This window comes from Myxocyprinus asiaticus, chromosome 5 (genome assembly GCF_019703515.2).
Source record: "Myxocyprinus asiaticus isolate MX2 ecotype Aquarium Trade chromosome 5, UBuf_Myxa_2, whole genome shotgun sequence".
Taxonomy (NCBI): domain Eukaryota; kingdom Metazoa; phylum Chordata; class Actinopteri; order Cypriniformes; family Catostomidae; genus Myxocyprinus; species Myxocyprinus asiaticus.
Window position 1 is genome coordinate 26,889,614 of NC_059348.1, and position 20,615 is coordinate 26,910,228.

The 20,615-nt window shown below is 37.7% G+C and overlaps 2 protein-coding genes across 3 annotated transcripts in view; one reads left to right on the forward strand and one right to left on the reverse strand.

The window, feature by feature from the left end:
- The window catches only part of LOC127440281 (UPF0415 protein C7orf25 homolog), a 340,920-nt gene that overhangs the window by 184,800 nt on the left and 135,505 nt on the right, over positions 1 to 20,615 (forward strand). The gene's annotated exons all lie outside the window — the stretch shown is intronic.
- The window catches only part of LOC127440284 (CTD small phosphatase-like protein), a 39,715-nt gene that overhangs the window by 16,435 nt on the left and 2,665 nt on the right, over positions 1 to 20,615 (reverse strand). For both annotated transcript variants that reach the window (XM_051696770.1, XM_051696771.1), the window contains exon 2: positions 2,680 to 2,840. In XM_051696770.1, coding sequence (XP_051552730.1) covers positions 2,680 to 2,840 — 161 coding nt within the window. The remainder of the gene's footprint in view (positions 1 to 2,679; positions 2,841 to 20,615) is intronic.

Sequence of the window (20,615 nt, forward strand, 5' to 3'; positions counted from 1 at the left end):
GACACACAAGGTGACACACACAGGTTTAAATGGCAATTAAAGGTTAATTTCCAACACCTGTGGCTTTATAAATTGCAATTAGTGTCTGTGTATAAATAGTCAATGAGTTTGTTAGCTCTCACGTGGATGCACTGAGCAGGCTAGATACTGAGCCATGGGGAGCAGAAAAGAACTGTCAAAAGATCTGTGTAACAAGGTAATTGAACTTTATAAATATGGAAAAGGATATTAAAATATATCCAAAGCCTTGAAAATGCCAGTCAGTACTGTTCAATCACTTATTAAGAAGTGGAAAATTTGGGGATCTCTTGATATGAAGCCAAGGTCAGGTAGACCAAGAAAGATTTCAGCCTCAACTGCCAGAAGAATTGTTCGGGATACGAAGTAAAACCCACAGGTAACCTCAGGAGAAATACAAGCTGCTCTGGAAAAAGACGGTGTGGTTGTTTCAAGCAGCACAATTCGACGATACTTGAACAAAAATGAGCTGCATGGTCGAGTTGCCAGAAAGAAGCCTTTACTGTGCCAATGCCACAAAAAAGCCCGGTTACAATATGCCCGACAACACCTTGTCACGCCTCACAGCTTCTGGCACACTGTAATTTGGAGTGATGAGACCAAAATAAGCTTTATGGTCACAACCATAAGCACTATGTTTGGAGAGGGGTCAACAAGGCCTATAGTGAAAAGAATACCATCCCCACTGTGAAGCATGGTGGTGGCTCACTGATGTTTTGGGGGTGTGTGAGCTCTAAAGGCATGGGGAATCTTGTGAAAATTGATGGCAAGATGAATGCAGCATGTTATCAGAAAATACTGGCAGACAATTTGCATTCTTCTGCACGAAAACTGCGCATGGGAAGCACAAGGCCAAGTTGACCCTCCTGTGGTTACAGCAGAAAAAGGTGAAGGTTCTGGAGTGGCCATCACAGTCTCCTGACCTTAATATCATCGAGCCATTCTGGGGAGATCCCAGACGTGCGGTTCATGCAAGGCGACCAAAGACTTTGCATGACCTTGAGGCATTTTGTCAAGACGAATGGGCAGCTATACCACCTGCAAGAATTTGGGGCCTCATAGACAACAATTACAAAAGACTGCATGCTGTCATTGATGCTAAAGGGGGCAATACACAGTATTAAGAACTAAGGGTATGCAGACTTTTGAACAGGGGTCATTTAATTTTTCTTTGTTGCCATGTTTTGTTTTATGATTGTGCCATTCTGTTGTAACCTACAGCTGAATACGAATCCCATAAAAAATAAAAGAAATGTGTTTTGCCTGCTCACTCATATTTTCTTTAAAAAAATGGTACATATATTACCAATTCTCCAAGGGTATGCAAACTTTTGAGCACAACTGTAACCTGAAAGGCTGCTCAGCAAGGAAGAAGCCATTGCTCCAAAACTGCCATAAAAAAGCCAGACTACAGTTTGCAAGTGCACATGGGGACAAAGATCTTACTTTTTGGAGAAATGTCCTCTGGTCTGATGAAAAATTAAACTTTTTGTCCATAATGACCATCGTTATGTTTGGAGGAAAAAGGGTGAGGTTTGCAAGCTGAAGAACACCATCCCAACCGTGAAGCATGGGGGTGGCTGCATCATGTTTTGGGGGTGCTTTGCTGCAGGAGGAACTGGTGCACTTCACAAAATAGATGGCATCATGAAGGAAAATTATGTAGATATATTGAAGCAACATCTCAAGAAATCAGCCATGAAGTTAAAGCCCAGTCGCAAATGGGTCTTCCAAATGGACAGTGACCTCAAGCATACCTCCAAAGTTGTGGCAAAATGGCTTAAGGACATCAAAGTCAAGGTACTGGAGTGGCCATCACAGAGCCTGACCTCAATCTGATAGAAAATTTGTGGGCAGAACTGAAACAGCATGTGCGAGCAAGGAGACCTACAAACCTGACTGTTCTCCGGTTCTGTCTGGAGGAATGGGCCAACATTCCAGCAACTTATTGTGAGAAGCTTGTGGAAGCTTCAAAATATTTGACCCAAGTTAAACAATTTAAAGGCAATGCTACCAAATGCTAACAAATTGTATGTAAACTTCTGACCCACCGGGAATGTGATGAAAGAAATAAAAGCTGAAATAAATCATTCTCTCTACTATTATTCTGACATTTCACATTCTTAAAATAAAGTAGTGATCCTAACTGACCTAAGACAGGGAATGTTTTCTATAATTAAATGTCAGGAATTGTGAAAAACTGAGTTTAAATGTATTTGGCTAAGGTGTATGTAAACTTCTGACTTCAACTGTACTTTCTTCCATGGAACACAAAAGGAGATGTGACACAGAATGACAGTCTAAGTCAGAATTCACTTTCATCGTATGGAAAATAAGATGCAATGATAGTGAATGGTGACTGAGATTGTCATTCTGCCTAACATCTCCTTTTGTGTTCCATGGAAGAAAGTCATACAGGTTTAAAACAACATCAGTGTGACTAAATGATGACAGAATTGTCATACTATGGAAAACTATCCATTTAACAAGAAAAGCACACATGATGGCTGTTTATCAGAGAGCCTGATTTCAACTTGATGCTGAAAAAGTGGTCACAAATAGAGACCAAAGACGCTGGATCAATATGCACCTGATACCGCTGTGATCGCTCTCCTGATACAAGAGGAGTGCTGTTAGGGGGCATGTTAGTGGATGTCTCACCTTTGGTGGAGCTCCGTTCTCCTCCACAGGTGGGGGCAGAGGGATGCTCTTGTTGTTGGGAATAACGGGGGGCTCTGCATCGTAACTCCTCAGACAGCAGAACAACGAGCTGAAGATGCTGCAAGTCCTTTTCTTCTTCAGACTGCAGTTGGACAGTGAAACTAACAAGAGAACAGAGAACATAACACAAATAATTGCAACAATTTACTAGGGATGCATGCTACATAGGTATTAGCCAATATTAGCATTTCTTTTGGATGTGGGAAATGAATAAAGGGGTAATGTTTATCTAATTCACATTCGACAGTTACTACTCTTTTGTGCCTGGTTACAAAAGTATTAAAGGAATGGTTCACTTCAATACAAGTTAAGTTTAATCCACAGCATTTGTGGCATATTGTTGACTACCACAAATAATAATTTGGACTTGTTCCTCCCTTTTCTTAAAAAAAGCAAAAATTAAGGTTACAGTGAGGCCACTGGGGGTCAATTTTTGGAGGGTTTAAAGGCAGGAATGTGAAGCTTATAATTTTAGAAAAACACACATTAATTTCTGATAAAACTGTTTAAATAGTATTTTTGACAGTTGTTCAGCGAGATTACAGGGTTTGCGGCATTACGTCAATGGCAACGAAACTGGATAAAACTTTACACAGAAAAGGTTAGTAAGCGATTTTATCACTCATATTAATCATATTAACACAATTAGGGCCTTATTTATGAAACTTTCGTAAATATAGGAGTAAATTCTATAAGCAAAAACGTTATCATAATCCACGGCAATGAAAACACCCTTTTGGATTTGGCAAAAAAGCTGGTGTGGTCTAGGGCTGGGCGATAGGATGATGTAATCGGATATCGATGATGTCTTACAAAGATCGCGATGCCGATTCCGAACAGACATGATCGACAATATCGGGAAATGGCAAAATCATGGATCTGGGAAGTCGCCAAATATATTAAACAGTGACCAGAGTGTGAAACTAGCACCCGCCAAATGCAACTAGGCTGAATCCAGTTCTTGAGCTCCTCGTCCAAATGTATTTCATGCGTGGGTAATTTTGCTCATCTACCCTCAACAAGCGGGCGACCTGCTGCAAGATGTCTTGGAGTGACACATGACAAGAAATGCTGTTAGTCACAAAGACATGTGCTTGAAGAAACACACTTTATCATATTTTTAAGAACAGACAAAAGAAAAGCCATCAATAGCTATGTTTCCATCAACGCTTTTTTATGCGCATTTTAGGATATCGCATAATATCTGCTGGATGGAAACACCAAGATGCGAATAAAATCCGCAAAATGTGCACTTGAGGTGTATACATTTTGTATTTTATAAAAAGAAATGCGCATAAACTATGATGGAAACACATTTACCGAATAAACTCCTATTGAATTTAACAGGAATACAAGATGTGCATAAAAAAAATAATGTGACTGAGTAATTCATTCATAACTGGACGAACCAGCGGACCAGTCATCGCAACTGAATTGTTGCCCTGGTCATTCTGAAATACAGGTGTATTTCATCTAAAAATCCAAAGCTTACATAGAGTTTGCAGAGCAAATAAGTTAAACACAAACTTGCACTTTTTCCCGAAGAGCAGGTTTATAGATTCTTTTAAAGAATATCTTATACATCCACACCGCAAAGTCATGATGGAGGAACACACACACACACACACATAGTGATGGAAACGCAGCTTTATCCGCACATTGTTTTTGCGATATTCTAAATTCACAACTTGGATGGAAACATAGCTACTGCTTGTGTCTGATTCGCTGTTAGTTCAGAGGCGTGCAGCGCGAGCTGGAACAGGTCTCGTGGAAGAGTAAAATAGTTTTCACTCTTTTTTCTATGTTTCATTTGTCTGAAAACTGTTTGCAAGAATACTGTCATCTATGAGAATGCTGCAAATGATCTCTGATCATCTCAGGAGTTGCTGTGACTTTAATTCACTTTATTTCCATGCGGTTAGCATGCATTGTGAACGCAACTCTGCAGGTTCAGTAATATATATATATATATATATATCTTTGTATTAAAGAAACAAAGACGTAAGTGAATAAATCTAATACAAGACACGTTCATCTTGAACCTAAAATTGAGTATTATTTTCTTTTGGCAGCATTAACTGCATTACCAAAATGCAATACAAACACAAATTCGATAAGAACACACATTTGGCAGCATTATTTTGGGAAAACAAGGGAATTTACTAGGTTTATTTATTTTGATTATAATTGTCTTTAGTTCTTTTTTTTGTTATTAACAATTTTTATTGATTCCATTCAAAAAATTAAATAAACATCACAGAAAATACAGAATCAAATGATGTACAATTAAACCCTTCCCCCCGAACACCCCCACCTGACACAAACACTCACCCCAGTGGTCATAAATATTAAAATAAAAAATAAAAAACACAAAACACGCACACAAAAAATAATACATAAATAAAAAGCATATTTTCAAAAAACAATCAAATTGCACACACATATTTAAAACTAGAGATCCCTCTCCACTACCCCTCCCCGGAAGCCTTCCAAAAAGGCCAAATATCTGCCCCATTTCCTATCAAATAACCCCAGATTTCCCAGCCTTCTATACATCCCTTCCTCAAAGGCCACCACCCACCCCATCTCCGAGCACTACTCATGAAATGAGGGTGCTCCAACAGACCTCCAACCCCTTAAAATAACCTGTCTGGCAATCACGACGCTCGTTAGGACCCAACTCTTTATGTGCTGATTCTCAACGTCGATGACCACCCCATCGCCCAAAATACAGAGTCTGGGGCAAAGTGAAAGCTGAGTGCCCAATACATCACATATAAGACTCTGAACTTTCAACCAGAACTCCTGGATCTCAACACACCCCCAAAAGACATGAGTTATGTCTCCAACCTCTGATTGACGTCGCCATTTAGATCTTTCTCCCATAATTTTTTGAGAGAATTCAAAGTTCTGTCCCCCAGACTCTGAATTAGCAGGGAGTAATAAACTGATGCCTCATGACCCTTCCCAAAAGCAGCAATCACCACTCCCAGAGTATCTGACACACTGGGGGGGTGCGTGCCACTCCCAAAAACAGTGCAGAGTAGGTGGCGCAGCTGTAAATACTTATAGAACTGACATCTGGGAATGCCAAAATGTTAAACCAAATTTTCAAAAGGTCTCAATACTCCACTCTCATATAGGTTACCAAGTGTATTAACCCCCCTCACAATCCAATCTGACCAACAAAATGGGGACTTATTAATACATAGTTTAGGGTTCAGCCATGTGCTCGAGGCTATGTTTAAATAAATATCAGAATTAAAAACTCTGGACACTTTTGTCCATATCAAGTGCAAATGCAAAATAACGGGGTGCGACTTAACCTCTCCGGCTAGTTTAATTGAAAGGCTTTGCAGTGGCAAGATAGGGGCAATAACTTCCTTTTCAATACAAAACCAGGGAGGGGCTCTCTCAGGTGGAAGTGACCAATGAGCCAAATGTCTAAGACCGAATGCATAATAATAAAACAAAAACTTGGGTAGGCCTAACCCACCTATGTCAATCGGCCTATGTAACTTATTGAAATTTAACCTGGGACGCTTACCATTCCAAATGAAGGACTTTGCTATGCTATCAAATTGCTTGAAATAAGAGAGGGGGACATCTACAGGGAGAGACTGTAGCAGGTAGTTGAATTTTGGAATACAATTCAATTTAATAACATTAACCATCCCAATCATCGATAAATGTAATGAAGCCCACCTGTCCACATCATTCGAAACCTTTTTATTAAGGGATCAAAATTAACTCCGACAAATTAGCTGGGAATAAAATTCCCAAATACCTAATTCCCTGTTTGGGCCACTGGAAGGCACCCGGTTGGAAGGCCGTTACTGGACAGTATGCTGTCAAAGCCAAAGCTTCAGATTTAGACCAAATTACTTTGTATCCTGAGAACTTGGAAAAGGAGTTAATAATTCTGTGGAGGCAAGGCATAGATCTAGTAGGGTCGGAGACGAATAATAAAATATCATCTGCGTTAAGCAAAATCTCATGAGCCATACCTCCCGCAATCACCCCTGGAAAATCATCCTCCTTTCTTATCGCGGCTGCTAATGTTTCCAGGGCAAGACAGAACAATAATGGGGAAAGAGGGCAACCCTGCCGGATGCCCCTATCCAGAGTACAATAATCTGAAATTAATCCGTTTGTTTGTACCGCTGCTACAGGGTGTCTATAAAGTAACTTAATCCAAACAATAAATGTACTCCCGAACCCATACATTTCCAAAATCTTAAAAAGATAATCCCATTCTACCATATCAAACGCCTTTTCAGCGTCAAGTGAGATGGCAGCAACCGGAGACTGATCATTCGCTACTGACCACATGATATTGATGAGACGCCTAATATTATCAGAAGAGCTAAGGCCTCGAATAAACCCCACCTGATCTATATGTATAAGTGATGTCATAACTTTACATAATCGATTAGCCAGAATTTTTGACAACATTTTTACATCTAACTGGATCAGGGAAATTGGGCGGTAACTTTTACACTTGCTTGGATCTTTGTCCTTTTTAAGAATCAGACTGATTCGGGCTTGTGTCACGGTTGGAGGAAGCTTTCCATTCTTTAATGATTCCGTTTAAACTTCTAACAAAAGTGGAGCCAGTTCTGTAGCATAAGATTTGAAAAACTCGAAGGCAAGGCCTTAATTACCTCATCAAGCTCCTCCAAGGTTATCTCAGAATCAAGATAATTTTTTTGCTCAGTCGTTAGTTTAGGAAGATCTAATGGTTCCACAAAGTTCCGAAGACGTCCGGTAGACGAAGACGTGCAACCAATATCAATGGCCGAGGTAAATATTTCACCACCCGCAGATTTCACCAAGGGAATGGTAGAAAAAGACTCTCTCTGCTTTATATATCTAGCCAAAAGTTTTCCTGCTTTGTCCCCCGGCTCAAAGTATGACTGTCTTGCCCTGAATAACCAAAACTCCACTTTTCGTGACAAAATAATATTATATCTATATTTCAATCGGGTCAATTCTCTGAGGCCATCAGATGACATACGGCACTTCAGCTCTGCCTCTGCATTTTTAATATTTCCTTCAAACTCCACAAGTTCTTGTGCTTTGGATTTTTTGGTGAATGAGGCATACTGTATGATCCGACCCCTAAGAACCGCCTTAAGTGCTTCCCAAGCCACCCCCACAGAGGATACTGAGGACCAGTTGGTCTCCATATAAACATTGATTTCAGCCTTTAGCATTTGTTGGAAATCATAATTTTGCAAAAGGGACACATTAAGGCACCAACTATATGATTTCTTTTTCTCTGTATATGGCAACACCTCTAAACTCACCAGGGCGTGATCTGAGACCAAGATATTTCCAATTGAGCAATCAACAACAGATGAAATGAGGGATTTGGATATAAAAAAAAAAATCTATTCTAGAATAAATCTTATGGACTGATGAAAAAAATGTATAGTCCCTACCAGATGGGTTCAAAAGTCTCCAAATATCTGTAAGACCAAGATTTTTACACATCCTGTGAAGCGTTAATGTTGCTCTAGGGGGTTTACACACTTTTGCTTCACTATGATCAAGGACTGAGTCCATCAAAAGATGAAAGTCTCCTCCCAATATTATATCATGAGGGGTGCCAGCGGTTTGCAGCATCCCTTCAAGATCTATAAAAAAGCCCTGATCATCAGCGTTAGGTGTGTAAATATTAGCCAAAAATCAACCTTTGCCCTTGAATTTTAGCTAAAACAATAATGAATCTCCCTAATTTATCTTTAGTCTGTTTGAGACATTTGAATTGTAGATGTTTTTTAATCAATATAATGACTCCACTGCTCTTACTTGAGCCAGCACTAAAGAAAACATGTCCACCCCATATCTTCCCAAATTTTTCAGCTTCCTGCAGGGAAAGATGTGTTTCTTGAAGAAACACTATATCATATTTCTTACGTTTAAGAAAAGTAATAACATTCCTTCTTTTTATGGGGTGCCCCAACCCATTCACATTCCATGTGGAGAGAGATAGTGCACTCATATAAACATTTGACATTTTGATATAGTAGAAAAAATAAATTGTGTCAAAAACAAAATTATACAGACCAAATTCCCCATTAGTGAAACAATCAAACCCCGAACTTCCCCCCGAACAAAACAAACAGAAAAAAGAAAAACGTGCGCATTAACCCCGCGCACGAAAGCGCCAACCGGCGTCAATCCCTCTAAACTCAAAAGGTCCATGAATGCCCACGAGCCCCCACAACATCTTTGCCATCGGATTGCTCAATTTTGCCTCACAAATTTGTGAGGCAAAATTACATAACAGAAAATACTTTGTAAAATAAACCCCAGCCAATAGGTAAAATGAACACAAAGAAGCTGTAGATTCATTCACAGAACTGTCTCGAAGGTGTGTTCCTTCACAAAACAAATTCCAGCTGATATAAAACCATTCAGATTCCTCGGACAGACAAATTAATGTTCAGTGAGCCAGCTGTTATGAGTTCAGCGGATGACATAATCATTCCAATGTCCCGTAAAAACACTCAACAGAACACGTAAGTGTCTTTTAATGTCTCCAGAGCCCGAGGATTTTGACTTCTTTGCCATGTTTTGCATCAAAGAGCAAATGTTTAACTGGGTGTATCAAATTTCACCAGATTATAACATGAAAATAATAAAAAATTTAGCAAAGTGCGCAGAGCTCGTCGCTCACACATCTGCTTCTTGCATGGCATCACGTGACCTCCATTGTCTTTAGTTCTTAATCTGTAGGCTATTAGTCATTTTCCATCTGGTGTCGTTGACGGATGCTTGTGTGATGGCAAATGGAGCCACTGGAGACAGTAAATGTTTGGATTTGGGGAGGTGGATAAATAAGATTTTTTGATCACTTCGTTATTTTAATGCTTTTTTCTGTAGTTTAAAGTGCAATTTGAATTTAGAAATGTCTTAAGTTTTTTGTGTTTCAATAAATGAATTACATTTTTAAAGCAAAATCAATAAAGCAAAAAAAATGAACCGACCATTGGCAGGGGGGTTGACGATGTAATTGGATATCGCGATATTTTTTAAGGCAATTATCGCAAAAATATTTTACACATATCGTCCAGCCCTAGTGTGGTCACAAAGAAAGTGAGGAACTTAATGTATTGCATGTTCTGGCTGCCAACGGATGCCACTTCTGTGAACTGAATAGACCAAGAGGTAGGGCTGCACAATCATGACAAAAATCATAGTTGTTGATTATTGCCCTTGATATTGTAATCACGATTATTAAAGACAATTATCTGATGAAATTACTGTGACGTCACTAAGCAGGCAACCGCGCTTCTGGGTTCTTCAGAACAGCAGGTTATGGGCTGTGCTGCAGTTTCTTTTACGCATTACATACATGTAATAATGTTTCTTATTGTTACTAAAGGTTATTATATGTATATATAATAGGTTCTTTTTGAACTATTGACAAAACCATTGTTAATTTCAGTCAATATGCCTGTGTGTCAAGTATCATGTTGATGTATTCACATCCTCACACATTTAAAATTTCCAAAGACTGAAAAATGTAGCATAAAAATATGTGCAATATGTGTCTTTACTGCTTAAATTATTGGCCCACATACAGTAAATAATAATATTTGACGTATTCAATAGTCAAACTGAACGATCTAACAGTTTCAATCTAACAGACGATTTAGATTGAAGTTACTTACTGCATTTAAAATCCCGTATTGTGATCTTGTTCACATAAGATCATAGTTAGATCATATTTGGCCTCAAATCTGTCACAACAGCTGCACTTTGAAAGGTAAAATCAGCCAGTTTGCAAGTTTGTGTGATTAGTTAAAATTTAAATCTACCAACAGCAGTTGTAGGTCAAATAGGTATTTATCTGAGCAGACGTGATAAAGATGGTCCATCAAATATGTTCAAGACTTTTTCTATGTCCAAAACATCCAAAACAAGCTGACTTCAAAAGAAGCCACTTTATAGCTGTTTAATACATAAATACAACTGTTATTCTTTTTTAATAAACTGTACACAAAAATTGAGCAATGCAACAATATTCAAACTCCCATTATAATGACTGAAGCTGTCACTCACTGTCTGAGCCCTGCAGTTCAGCGCATGCTCACTGACACAGAGTTCTGCACTCACATATGCTCACATAATAAATATAACTGTTTAAACAACACAATAAATCAGTTATTTCAACCCTGTCTCTACCTTGATTATAACGGTCAGGATTGTTTTAGTTTTTACCTATGGTAAATAAAATGGCACGACATGCAACAAATTGAAAAGAATTCAAATTTGCTCACCTTTGTTCTACATCTTTTCGAGTGTCAGATGATGTTTCTTTAGCACTAATTTTCATGTGCCATTGCAAACAGAGATTAAACATACTGTAAGCAAGACATCAGACTATTTAAAACTTGCAGATAAGGATTGATTGTCATGACTGATTGGACTGTAGTGGCCATTGTCATTTCATTGCTCAACGCACACGTCTGGGATTGGTTAGAAACTCAACCGCTGGAAAAACAAGTTCTAAATAGAAACCATTAACGCAACAGTAGACTTAAATTGAATAATTGTGACAGCCATAATCGCAATCGCGATTAGTTTTTCGATTAATTGTGCAGCCCTACCAAGAGGTCAATAAAAATTTATTGGCATGAAGCTTTACTGTACAAAAAATGTTCAGTTGATGCTGGCAGGAGGATGTCCACCACCATTAACCTTCTGGTTCAGTCAAGCACATCACCACCATCATTGGTGAAACTAGTTGGGTAAATTGTTATGGTAACAGTGATATACTTCCATTGCAACTGCAAGAATCTTCAGAGAAATAAAGAGAATGCCTGAAGAAGGTCTTTGACCGAAATGTGTAAGCTAATATAAAGACTTACAAGCCACGATAGTATGCTGGACTTTATTTGATTTTATTCCACTATATTGTGTACACACCTGCCCGCGATGTTTATTTATATGTTTAACAGCATTAACATAGACCATGATTTAATAACTGAACGTGATTTATCAATAGCTATACTGAATTATGAAACCTAAATTATAGAGCTCATTTCAATTGAAGAAACTGTCCAACCAGTCACATTAGAGCTATAGTAATAATTTGACAACGGTAGAAGTAAAATAAGGAAAACTGTAAGTGTGTTGTAAAGGTCCCAATTTACTTCTAAATAACATGAAGCTCGCAAGACAAATCCCCAATTAAAATATCCTATACTAAGTGAATAAAGTTCTAAAAGACTCATTAGAACACTTAGTGGTGGTACGAATGTCTGAATACCATTTTGGGAAAATCCTTTCTCTAAATGCAGGATGCAAATGTCAGATGGCATGTTTAATTAAAGCTCAGACTCTGAACTATTATAATTTATTATGGCCAGGCAACATAATAATCTGAAGTACTTTATAACTATGCATTGCACATAATGAGGGAACATCAAAGCCTCTCGCGGTTATCCTCTCCTCATTCACACAGACACTATTAATAATATGCCTTCATTCCAGCGCCACGGAAAAGGGCTCTAAATGTTAACACTGAGGTCACCAGCAAGAGAAGGCCCTTTAAAAATAGTGACAAGAAGGGAAAAGGAATGAAACTGAACCCCAATCACTTACAAACCCCACCCCATCCCCTTTAGGCTCCTATACCCTAGTCCCTGCACTCATTGGCTGCCGACTCCATTTTAAGGGACAGAGGCAATTTTCCCTCATTCCTAAAGGTTCAGTAACAAGTACAGAGGCACAGACAAGAAATGTTTGAGGGAAAGAGGGAAGAGAGGAAAGGAGGGGTACCAGAAGAGGAGGAGGAGCTAACAAAACGAACAACCTATGGGGGCCTTTCATTCCTCTCACGCCCCTCTAGCCATCTCTGGTCTTCCTCGTGTATTCCTACAGCTGAACATCTCACGTCTTGCACTTTAAAGAATAAGAAACACTTTTCTAAAACATTTAGAATCAAATCTAAATAATGCCTTGTTGCACAGCTTTCAGGAAAACTTTAGTTTAATTGGTCAATCTTGCATTCAGCTGACTGGTAAACTGTATAATTGACTGTTGTCCCAAGCAGCCAATTTTCTACATAGCAGGGCTAGTTTATGTCTCTTGCATCACTCCATTGTCTCTTTCTTCTAACATAAAACTTGGGATGGTCAGTCAGGCAGTAATGATTGCAAAATAAACCCCTTCAAGATGATACAAAACTTATCACCCTGTTAGGGTTTATTTTGTGATAATGATCAACTCAACTGAATGTATATTTTCCCTAAAATAATGCATCTACTTGACAGTCGGAAAACATTCTGCTCATATTTATAGCCAACCAACAGAGTGACTTAAATCAGACTAATCTTTCACTTGGTAAAACACTGTAAGACTTTCTATAGATGCAGACAGCAGCTTCTAATTAGGCTATACAAGGTGTTTTTTTTTTCTTCCATTATTATTTAAAAGGAGTGGTGGCATAATTTTTTGTAAATCAAGAATATGGGGGGATTTGACATGGAACCATGGCATGTTTAGCATCATGGTTAGGGGTTTATAAAAAACTTTGCATTCATATACAACACTGATCTTGATGACATTAAAGGTGCACTCAGTAATTTTTTAATGATGGTTATTTGCAGTAGTTTTCACTTACCGATGCAATGCCATTGTAGAAATTCACTATTCAAAGTCAGCTATTAATCAATTTTAATCCAAGTGTGAAAGCATCCAAAAACAGGGCTGTTACTGAGATTAAAGGAAAATTCTGGTTTCAATACAAGTTAAGCTCAGTCGACAGCATTTGTGGCATTATGTTGATTTGATTACCACAAATATTTATTTAGACTCGTCCCTCCTTTAAAAGCAATAATCGAGTTACAGTGAGGCACTTACAATGCAAGTGAATCTGGCCAATTTTTGGAGGGTTTAAAGACAGAAATGTGAAGCTTATAATTTTATAAAATCACAAACTTTAATTCTTCTGTTAAAACTTGGGCTGTGCCAATACCATCAAAAATCGATATATCGCGATACTTTTCCTCACGATATTGTTTTGATACTTTAGATCCCTGTATAGATATTTTTATTCAACTATTTGTGTATTCACATCACGTCCAACAGTTTAATAAAGATGAAGCAGGTCGTCTAAATAAGTGCAAACTCAGAGCGGCATTTCTTAGTGCAGTCAGAGACGCTTCTATGAGAGACTGAAACTGAGCCTGTTTCTCTCGTGGACACGCTGGTCCTCTCTCACGCGTTTAACACCAAGGTCGTGCAAAAATATAGATTTTCAGACTAACCACGATCTTCATTTGATTATATCGATATTGATTCTTAAAATCCCAAAAGTGATCTATAACTATGCACAGCAATTTACAATGAGAATATATCACCCACACACGCAACCTAAAATGTCTGTAATTAGCCACTGCCTGATGATAATATTTCAGATTTCACTCACCAGTTCAGCATCCGTTTACTGCATGTTGAGAGTAAAAGTTTGGTTTGCCTTGTAATGTGTGTCCAAAGATGAGATCCATGTAATCCATTTGTCATTGATAATGTCACTTATAATTCCCTCTTTGATCGTTACAGACAGATGTTGATAAAAAAAAAAAAAAATGTATGTGTATTCTAATCGGACATGGTACTAATACTGTAAACAAGCTATTCGACTCCATCTGCACTGAAGTCCCTGTCCTTAAAGAGACCGTACTGGGTTTTAGTGTGTTCTGCATATTGATGTAAATAGGCCTACTTGTAAATAGGACAAATTAGGCATCTAAACAAACACACACACATGCAATTTTCTGACATCTTATTTATTGATGGACTACATGAAATTTGTATATTTTTAAAAGCAAAAATGTGACCATAGTGATGAAAAACTACTGATTAAAAAAAAAACATTAAAATAAGAGAGAATTTCTTTCATTTGAAAGCAAAATGGACATAACTGAAATATACCAATACTTATTGGAATAAAATTGAGAGCAAGTGAATCATAAGGAAATCAAACCATGATAGTGACATAGTGCAATATATTGTATTAGGGATGCACGATATATCAGCGGGTGATATATTATTGGCAGATTACCAGGAAAATCAAAATATTAATACCGATATTTTTGCGGCTGAAATTCTCTGACTGCCTGCGGCGTCTTTCCTTCAGGCAGAGACTCGGGCAGTCTCAAGCCACAGTTCATGTTAGCATCCACAGCATGTCTGTGTGAGTGAAAGCCAAGCTTATGTTGCTCTGTGAGGATTATTTCAACATCTGTGCACCTCATAAAAAAATTTTGGGGCTGGTTTTAGTCATCAGCTGTAAGTAACAATGGCATTTCCCATATTATTTGTTTCATGAGGCAATAAACGGAACACGACAAAAACCATGTATGTTACATCCCTGATAGCACACATAAATCTCCCAGACATCTATTAGATGTGTGTGATTAGATCAGGAAGACGTCTATTTTATGTTGTTTGCTCATTGGCAATACGTCGATTAGACATTCAGCAGATGTCTTTGAGACGTTTATGATTTAGAATGTTCATAAATCTGATCTTTTTAAGATGCTCTGCAGATGTTTATCAGACTGTGATGTTTTCCAGATCAAAAGATCTAAAACAGACATCTTGGGGACGTGTGTGTGCTATCTGGGATGGGGGCTATTGTTTTCGCTTATTACTTCATGAAACATAAACAGAATACATTTCAGCTGTTAGAAGTTCATTATTCTTTCTCTGTGAGCAGTCACCACGATTACCGTAAACAACTATGTAAATGGCAGCTGTGGCCCATGCATTTTAAATCTAGGCCTTCAGTGCGATTCATGCCATTAAGAAAACCCAGTTTCACAATGAATAAGACTCCCTATGGACATCATACATTACGTGGCAGTCAACTAATAATACGAATTGACATTTTAAAAACACGTCCACGCATGAAAGCCAGAACCAAGGAGATCTAATACAAAGAAAAAGCTATCTAATAATATTTGTAATTTAAATGTTGCTTGCAATCAATTTTGTTTCGTCAGGGTACACGGTTACTTTTCAAAACTTGATCCGACACTGAATGCTCAAGCAGCCTAATTTACACTTAGAAAACTCCTGATGTTGCTATAACAATGCAAAAAGCACTTACCAATTTACTTGAAGTGAAAATCAGTCCTCCTTTCCTGTTTAATTAATAGCACAATCATACAGAACATCTTAGGTTTTTAAATCCATAAGGATCTCTTTCTCAGCGGCAATACCAGCAGTGATGACAGCCGACTCGTCAGCAAGATCTCGCGCTCTTCCCTTTTAAATCACATACATCACTTAAAGTGTGATTGCATCACTCAAGGCCAGCTAGAAGCCCTGGACTGGGACATATCCTAAAGACCACACCCACCAAGAACAAATAAATCAATCTGATTGGCTGATGAATCTGACAATCTGACCTTAGATGCCTATCCTCTGCAGTGTTGAGGGATTTTGTAGAAATTCTAACGAGCACGGCTTCGGGCATGCGATTTGTGAAACAGTTGTCGCACTTTGCTTGTAAGCATCGAGGAATAAATTCTGATTGGATAAACTTTTCGTTTTTTGCTATTCATTTGTAGATGAATTAGGAGTGGAAAGCGATTGAAAATACATAGTCAAAAAGGTCAATGAGAATGAAAGGATGAAAAAATATTTATATATTAGGCATGTTATGCCAGCAGAGAAGGCTTTGCTGGCCCTGAGATATCGCCACTGGTAAATGGGCACCATAATTTATGCAAGTGCTTAATTATTTCTCATTTAAATCAGCATACATCTGTAATATAGGCACATTTATGGTTCAAGTTACATCCGTCAAACCTTAAAATAGCAGTCCAAATTCCAAGCTTTTAAATGACACCTATTTTAAAATGAGAAGCTTTTAATGAATTAGCAAGCAGCTCCAGGTTGAAGCATGAAAAATTAAAACCTTTTTTTCTTTCTTTTTTATATATATATATCAGTATCGGCCACAATGAGCTGTGAGTTATCGGCTCAGAAATTCCATATCGGTGCACAGGGTTGGGGAGTAACGGAATACATGTAACGGGATAATGTATTTAAAATAAAAAATATAAATAACTGTATTCCACAACAGTTAACATTTAAATCATTGGTAATTAGAATACAGTTACATTCAAAAATTATTTTGATTACTTTAGAGATTACTTTGCATTTTATGGTCATTTGTTTCATTTAATATTTAGTCCTTTCAGATGTAAAACATTTATACATATAAATGATGCGATCCAAAGTGCATTTGAACAGCTGTGAAACACTTTCATATGATGTGTTACATTCATACGAGCAGACAGAGAAGTAAGTTTGAAGTAAGTTTGGAGCACAAGAAATAGAAATAAACCTTGTGTAAATTGTCAGCTTTATGCTAAGATAAAATGCTATTTCTAGCCATTTTACATGCACATGTTACCAGACACGATCATATTTCTTTTATCAAGAAAATTCACCTTAGATCATAATTTATTTTTCTCTAGTAAGACCTTTGATATTAGGGCAAAAATCTTATTCTTGATAAAAAATTTTTTTATTGTTTTCCTGTAAAAATATCTAAACATCCTTAAAACAAGATAAATTTGATTGATCTTGTTTTAAAAACACTGCATAAGATATTTAGGTTTTTCAGAGAATGTACAGTTGAAGTCAGAAGTTTACATACACCTTAGCCAAATACTTTTAAACTAAATTTTTCACAATTCCTGACATTTAATCCTAGAAAACATTCCCTGTTTTAGGTCAGTTAGGATCACTACTTTATTTTAAGAATGTGAAATGTCAGAATAATAATAGAGAGAATGATTTATTTCAGCTTTTATTTCTTTCATCACATTCCCGGTGGGTCAGAAGTTTACATACACTTTGTTAGTATTTGTTAACAGTGCCTTTAAATTGTTTAACTTGGGTCAAAAGTTTTGGGTAGCCTTCCACAAGCTTCTCACAATAAGTTGCTGGAATTTTGGCCCATTCCTCCAGACAGAACTGGTGTAACTGAGTCAGGTTTGTAGGCGTCCTTGCTCGCAAACGCTTTTCAGTTCTGCCCACAAATTTTCTATCGTATTGAGGTCAGGGCTTTGTGATGGTCACTCCAATACCTTGACTTTGTTGTCCTTATGCCATTTTTCCACAACTTTGGAGGTATACTTGGGGTCATTGTCCATTTGGAAGACCCATTTGCGACCAAGCTTTAATTTCCTGGTTGATTTCTTGATGTGTTGCTTCAATATATCCACATAATTTTCCTTCCTCATCATGCCATCTATTCTGTGAAGTGCACAAATTTCTCCTGCAGCAATGCACCCCCACAACATGATGTTGCCGCTCCCAAGCTTCACAGTTGGGATGGTGTTCTTTGGCTTGCAAGCCTCACCCTTTCTCCTCTAAACATAACGATGGTCATTATGGCAAAACAGTTCAATTTTGTTTCATTAGACCAGAGGACATTTCTCCAAAAAGTAAGATCTTTGTCCCCATGTGCACTTGCAAACTGTAGTCTGGCTTATTTATGGCGGTTTTGGAGCAGTGGCTTCTTCCTTGCTGAGCAGCCTTTCAGGTTATATCGATATAGGACTCGTTTTACTGTGGATATAGATACTTGTCTACCTGTTTCCAAGCAAAGAGGCACTTAATTTGAAGGTAGTCCTTAAAATACATCCACAGGTACACCTCCAATTTAGTACACCTCCTATCAGAAGCTAATTGGTTAATTGTCTAAAAGCTTGACATCTTTTCTGGAATTTTCCAAGCTGCTTAAAGGCACAGTTCACTTAGTGGATGTAAACTTCTGACCCACTGGAATTGTGATATAATCAATTAAAAGTGAAACAATCTGTCTGTAAAGAATTGTTGGAAAAATTACTCGTGTCATGCACAAAGTAGATGTCCTAAGCGACTTGCCAAAACTATAGTTTGCTAATATTAAATCTGTGGAGTGGTTAAAAAATTTGTTTTAATGACTTCAACCTAAGTGTATGTAAACTTCTGACTTCAACTGTATTTTAACATGTGTATTTTGTCTTACTGTACTGGCAGAGTTTTTATAGTCATTCTATAGTGCTTCATATACCTTAAGAAGTAATTTTTACATATTTAACTATAATATCTAAATCAAATAATAAAATAGGAATAAACTGTGATTTCCTTTTAAGGCTTTAAAAACGTATGAATGACATAAAATAAAAATAAAAATGTTTTAGGGCCCGTTTACACGACAATGTTTTCAACTAAAAACTGAAAACTTTGTGTTTTGGCTGTTTGTTTACATGACAACAGCGTTTTGGGGCCTGAAAACACAAACTTTTGAAAACGGGTTTCAAAGTGCAAGTTAGTGAAAACGATGATGTCATGCGCACTCGTATTACGTGTTGTAAGACCTCTCTCTCCGTCAGAAGATATCCATATATCAGAGTTCTGTCTGATATCCAAAACCAGTCAACATCAACAGCTTGTTATGTTAACTTACTCTCCTACCAGCCCAAGAGTCAGCAGGGAGAATACAGAAGAAGGCAGGAGACGAAGTGATGGTAAAAATGAGCAGAGTTTATTGAATAATCTTGAGAGTTCAGCCTAAAGGCACGTGCATGAGTATTTCACAAACAACGCAAGAGACATTCAAAACTACAATGGCGGACTACAGAACTGTGTTTGTGCTGCTCAAGATTTTGAGTTTATTGACGCTTCTCTAGCAAAGTAATTGTAGTAATAAAGCAACCTCATCATCTGTCCAGACAAAACTGCTCGATGCTTTCGCCATCTTCATTGTTTGTATTCACCGCTCTGTGGAAGAATGCTTATGTGCGCAGGCACATAGTGTTTCTTTATAAAGTGACATCGCCAACTACTGGCTTGGCATGCATAATACAGCGTTTTTAGTCGTTTTCGCAGATCCGTGTGAATGGGGATCGTTTTGACAACATTGTCGTCTGTACACGAAACTTTTTAAAAACGCAAAGGAAAAACGTTTCCGTTTTTAGTACATCGTTGTCGTGTAAACGTACCCTTGAATGTCAAAATATTTCTAAATACTTAAAATATATCTCAAATTTACTTTTGGTCAATTTTAAATTTACACTTGTTTTTTAACTCATATATTTGATCATTTTTTAAATAATATAATAAAATATATGTATAAATTATATTTTATTACATTTTTATTATATTATGAATAGTAAAACATTTATTTTGTAATTTCTTCACTTTCGCATGTTATTTTAATGCTCTGAATAAACCCACGACTCACGAGCCCTTATTTGTCATAAAGCCAAATCTTTGAAATTTCGTTTCATCATTTTATCACTCCACAGAAATAGAGTAAGCGTGCGTCTCCTTCTCTCTGTCTCTGCGTGTTATTAACACTGCGTGTATGAACCAGGAACATTTGCCATTACACGATTGTCTAAAGTGATACCGGAGCGCTCTGCGTTTACTATCAAAGTTTACACTTGTCCGTTTATATAATATTTTCGCGGGAGTTTGGCGCGAGCCTCTGCTTGATGCGCGTGCATCAGCGCTTCACACACTCTTCCGGACAGTAGCTGGTTGACGTTCACGGTGCGGAGCGACACTTGGTCTCTGAGTACAACTGAATGACACACAAATGCACCGTTTATGGCATTTATACTGTATATTCGCATAAAATTCCCTTATTTGGGCATTCAAATGTTATTGGAATTTGAACGCCCAATAATTGCGATTGTCTCAAATAACCGTAAACAGACGGTTATTTAATAATCGTGACAGGCCTAGCTGGTCATGTGACCCTAACATGGCAGTCCCCATGAGAGGACTCTTTCCATGTAGAATAAAACAGCTTTTATAAGGTTTCTGATATGACTGAAGTCTTCATC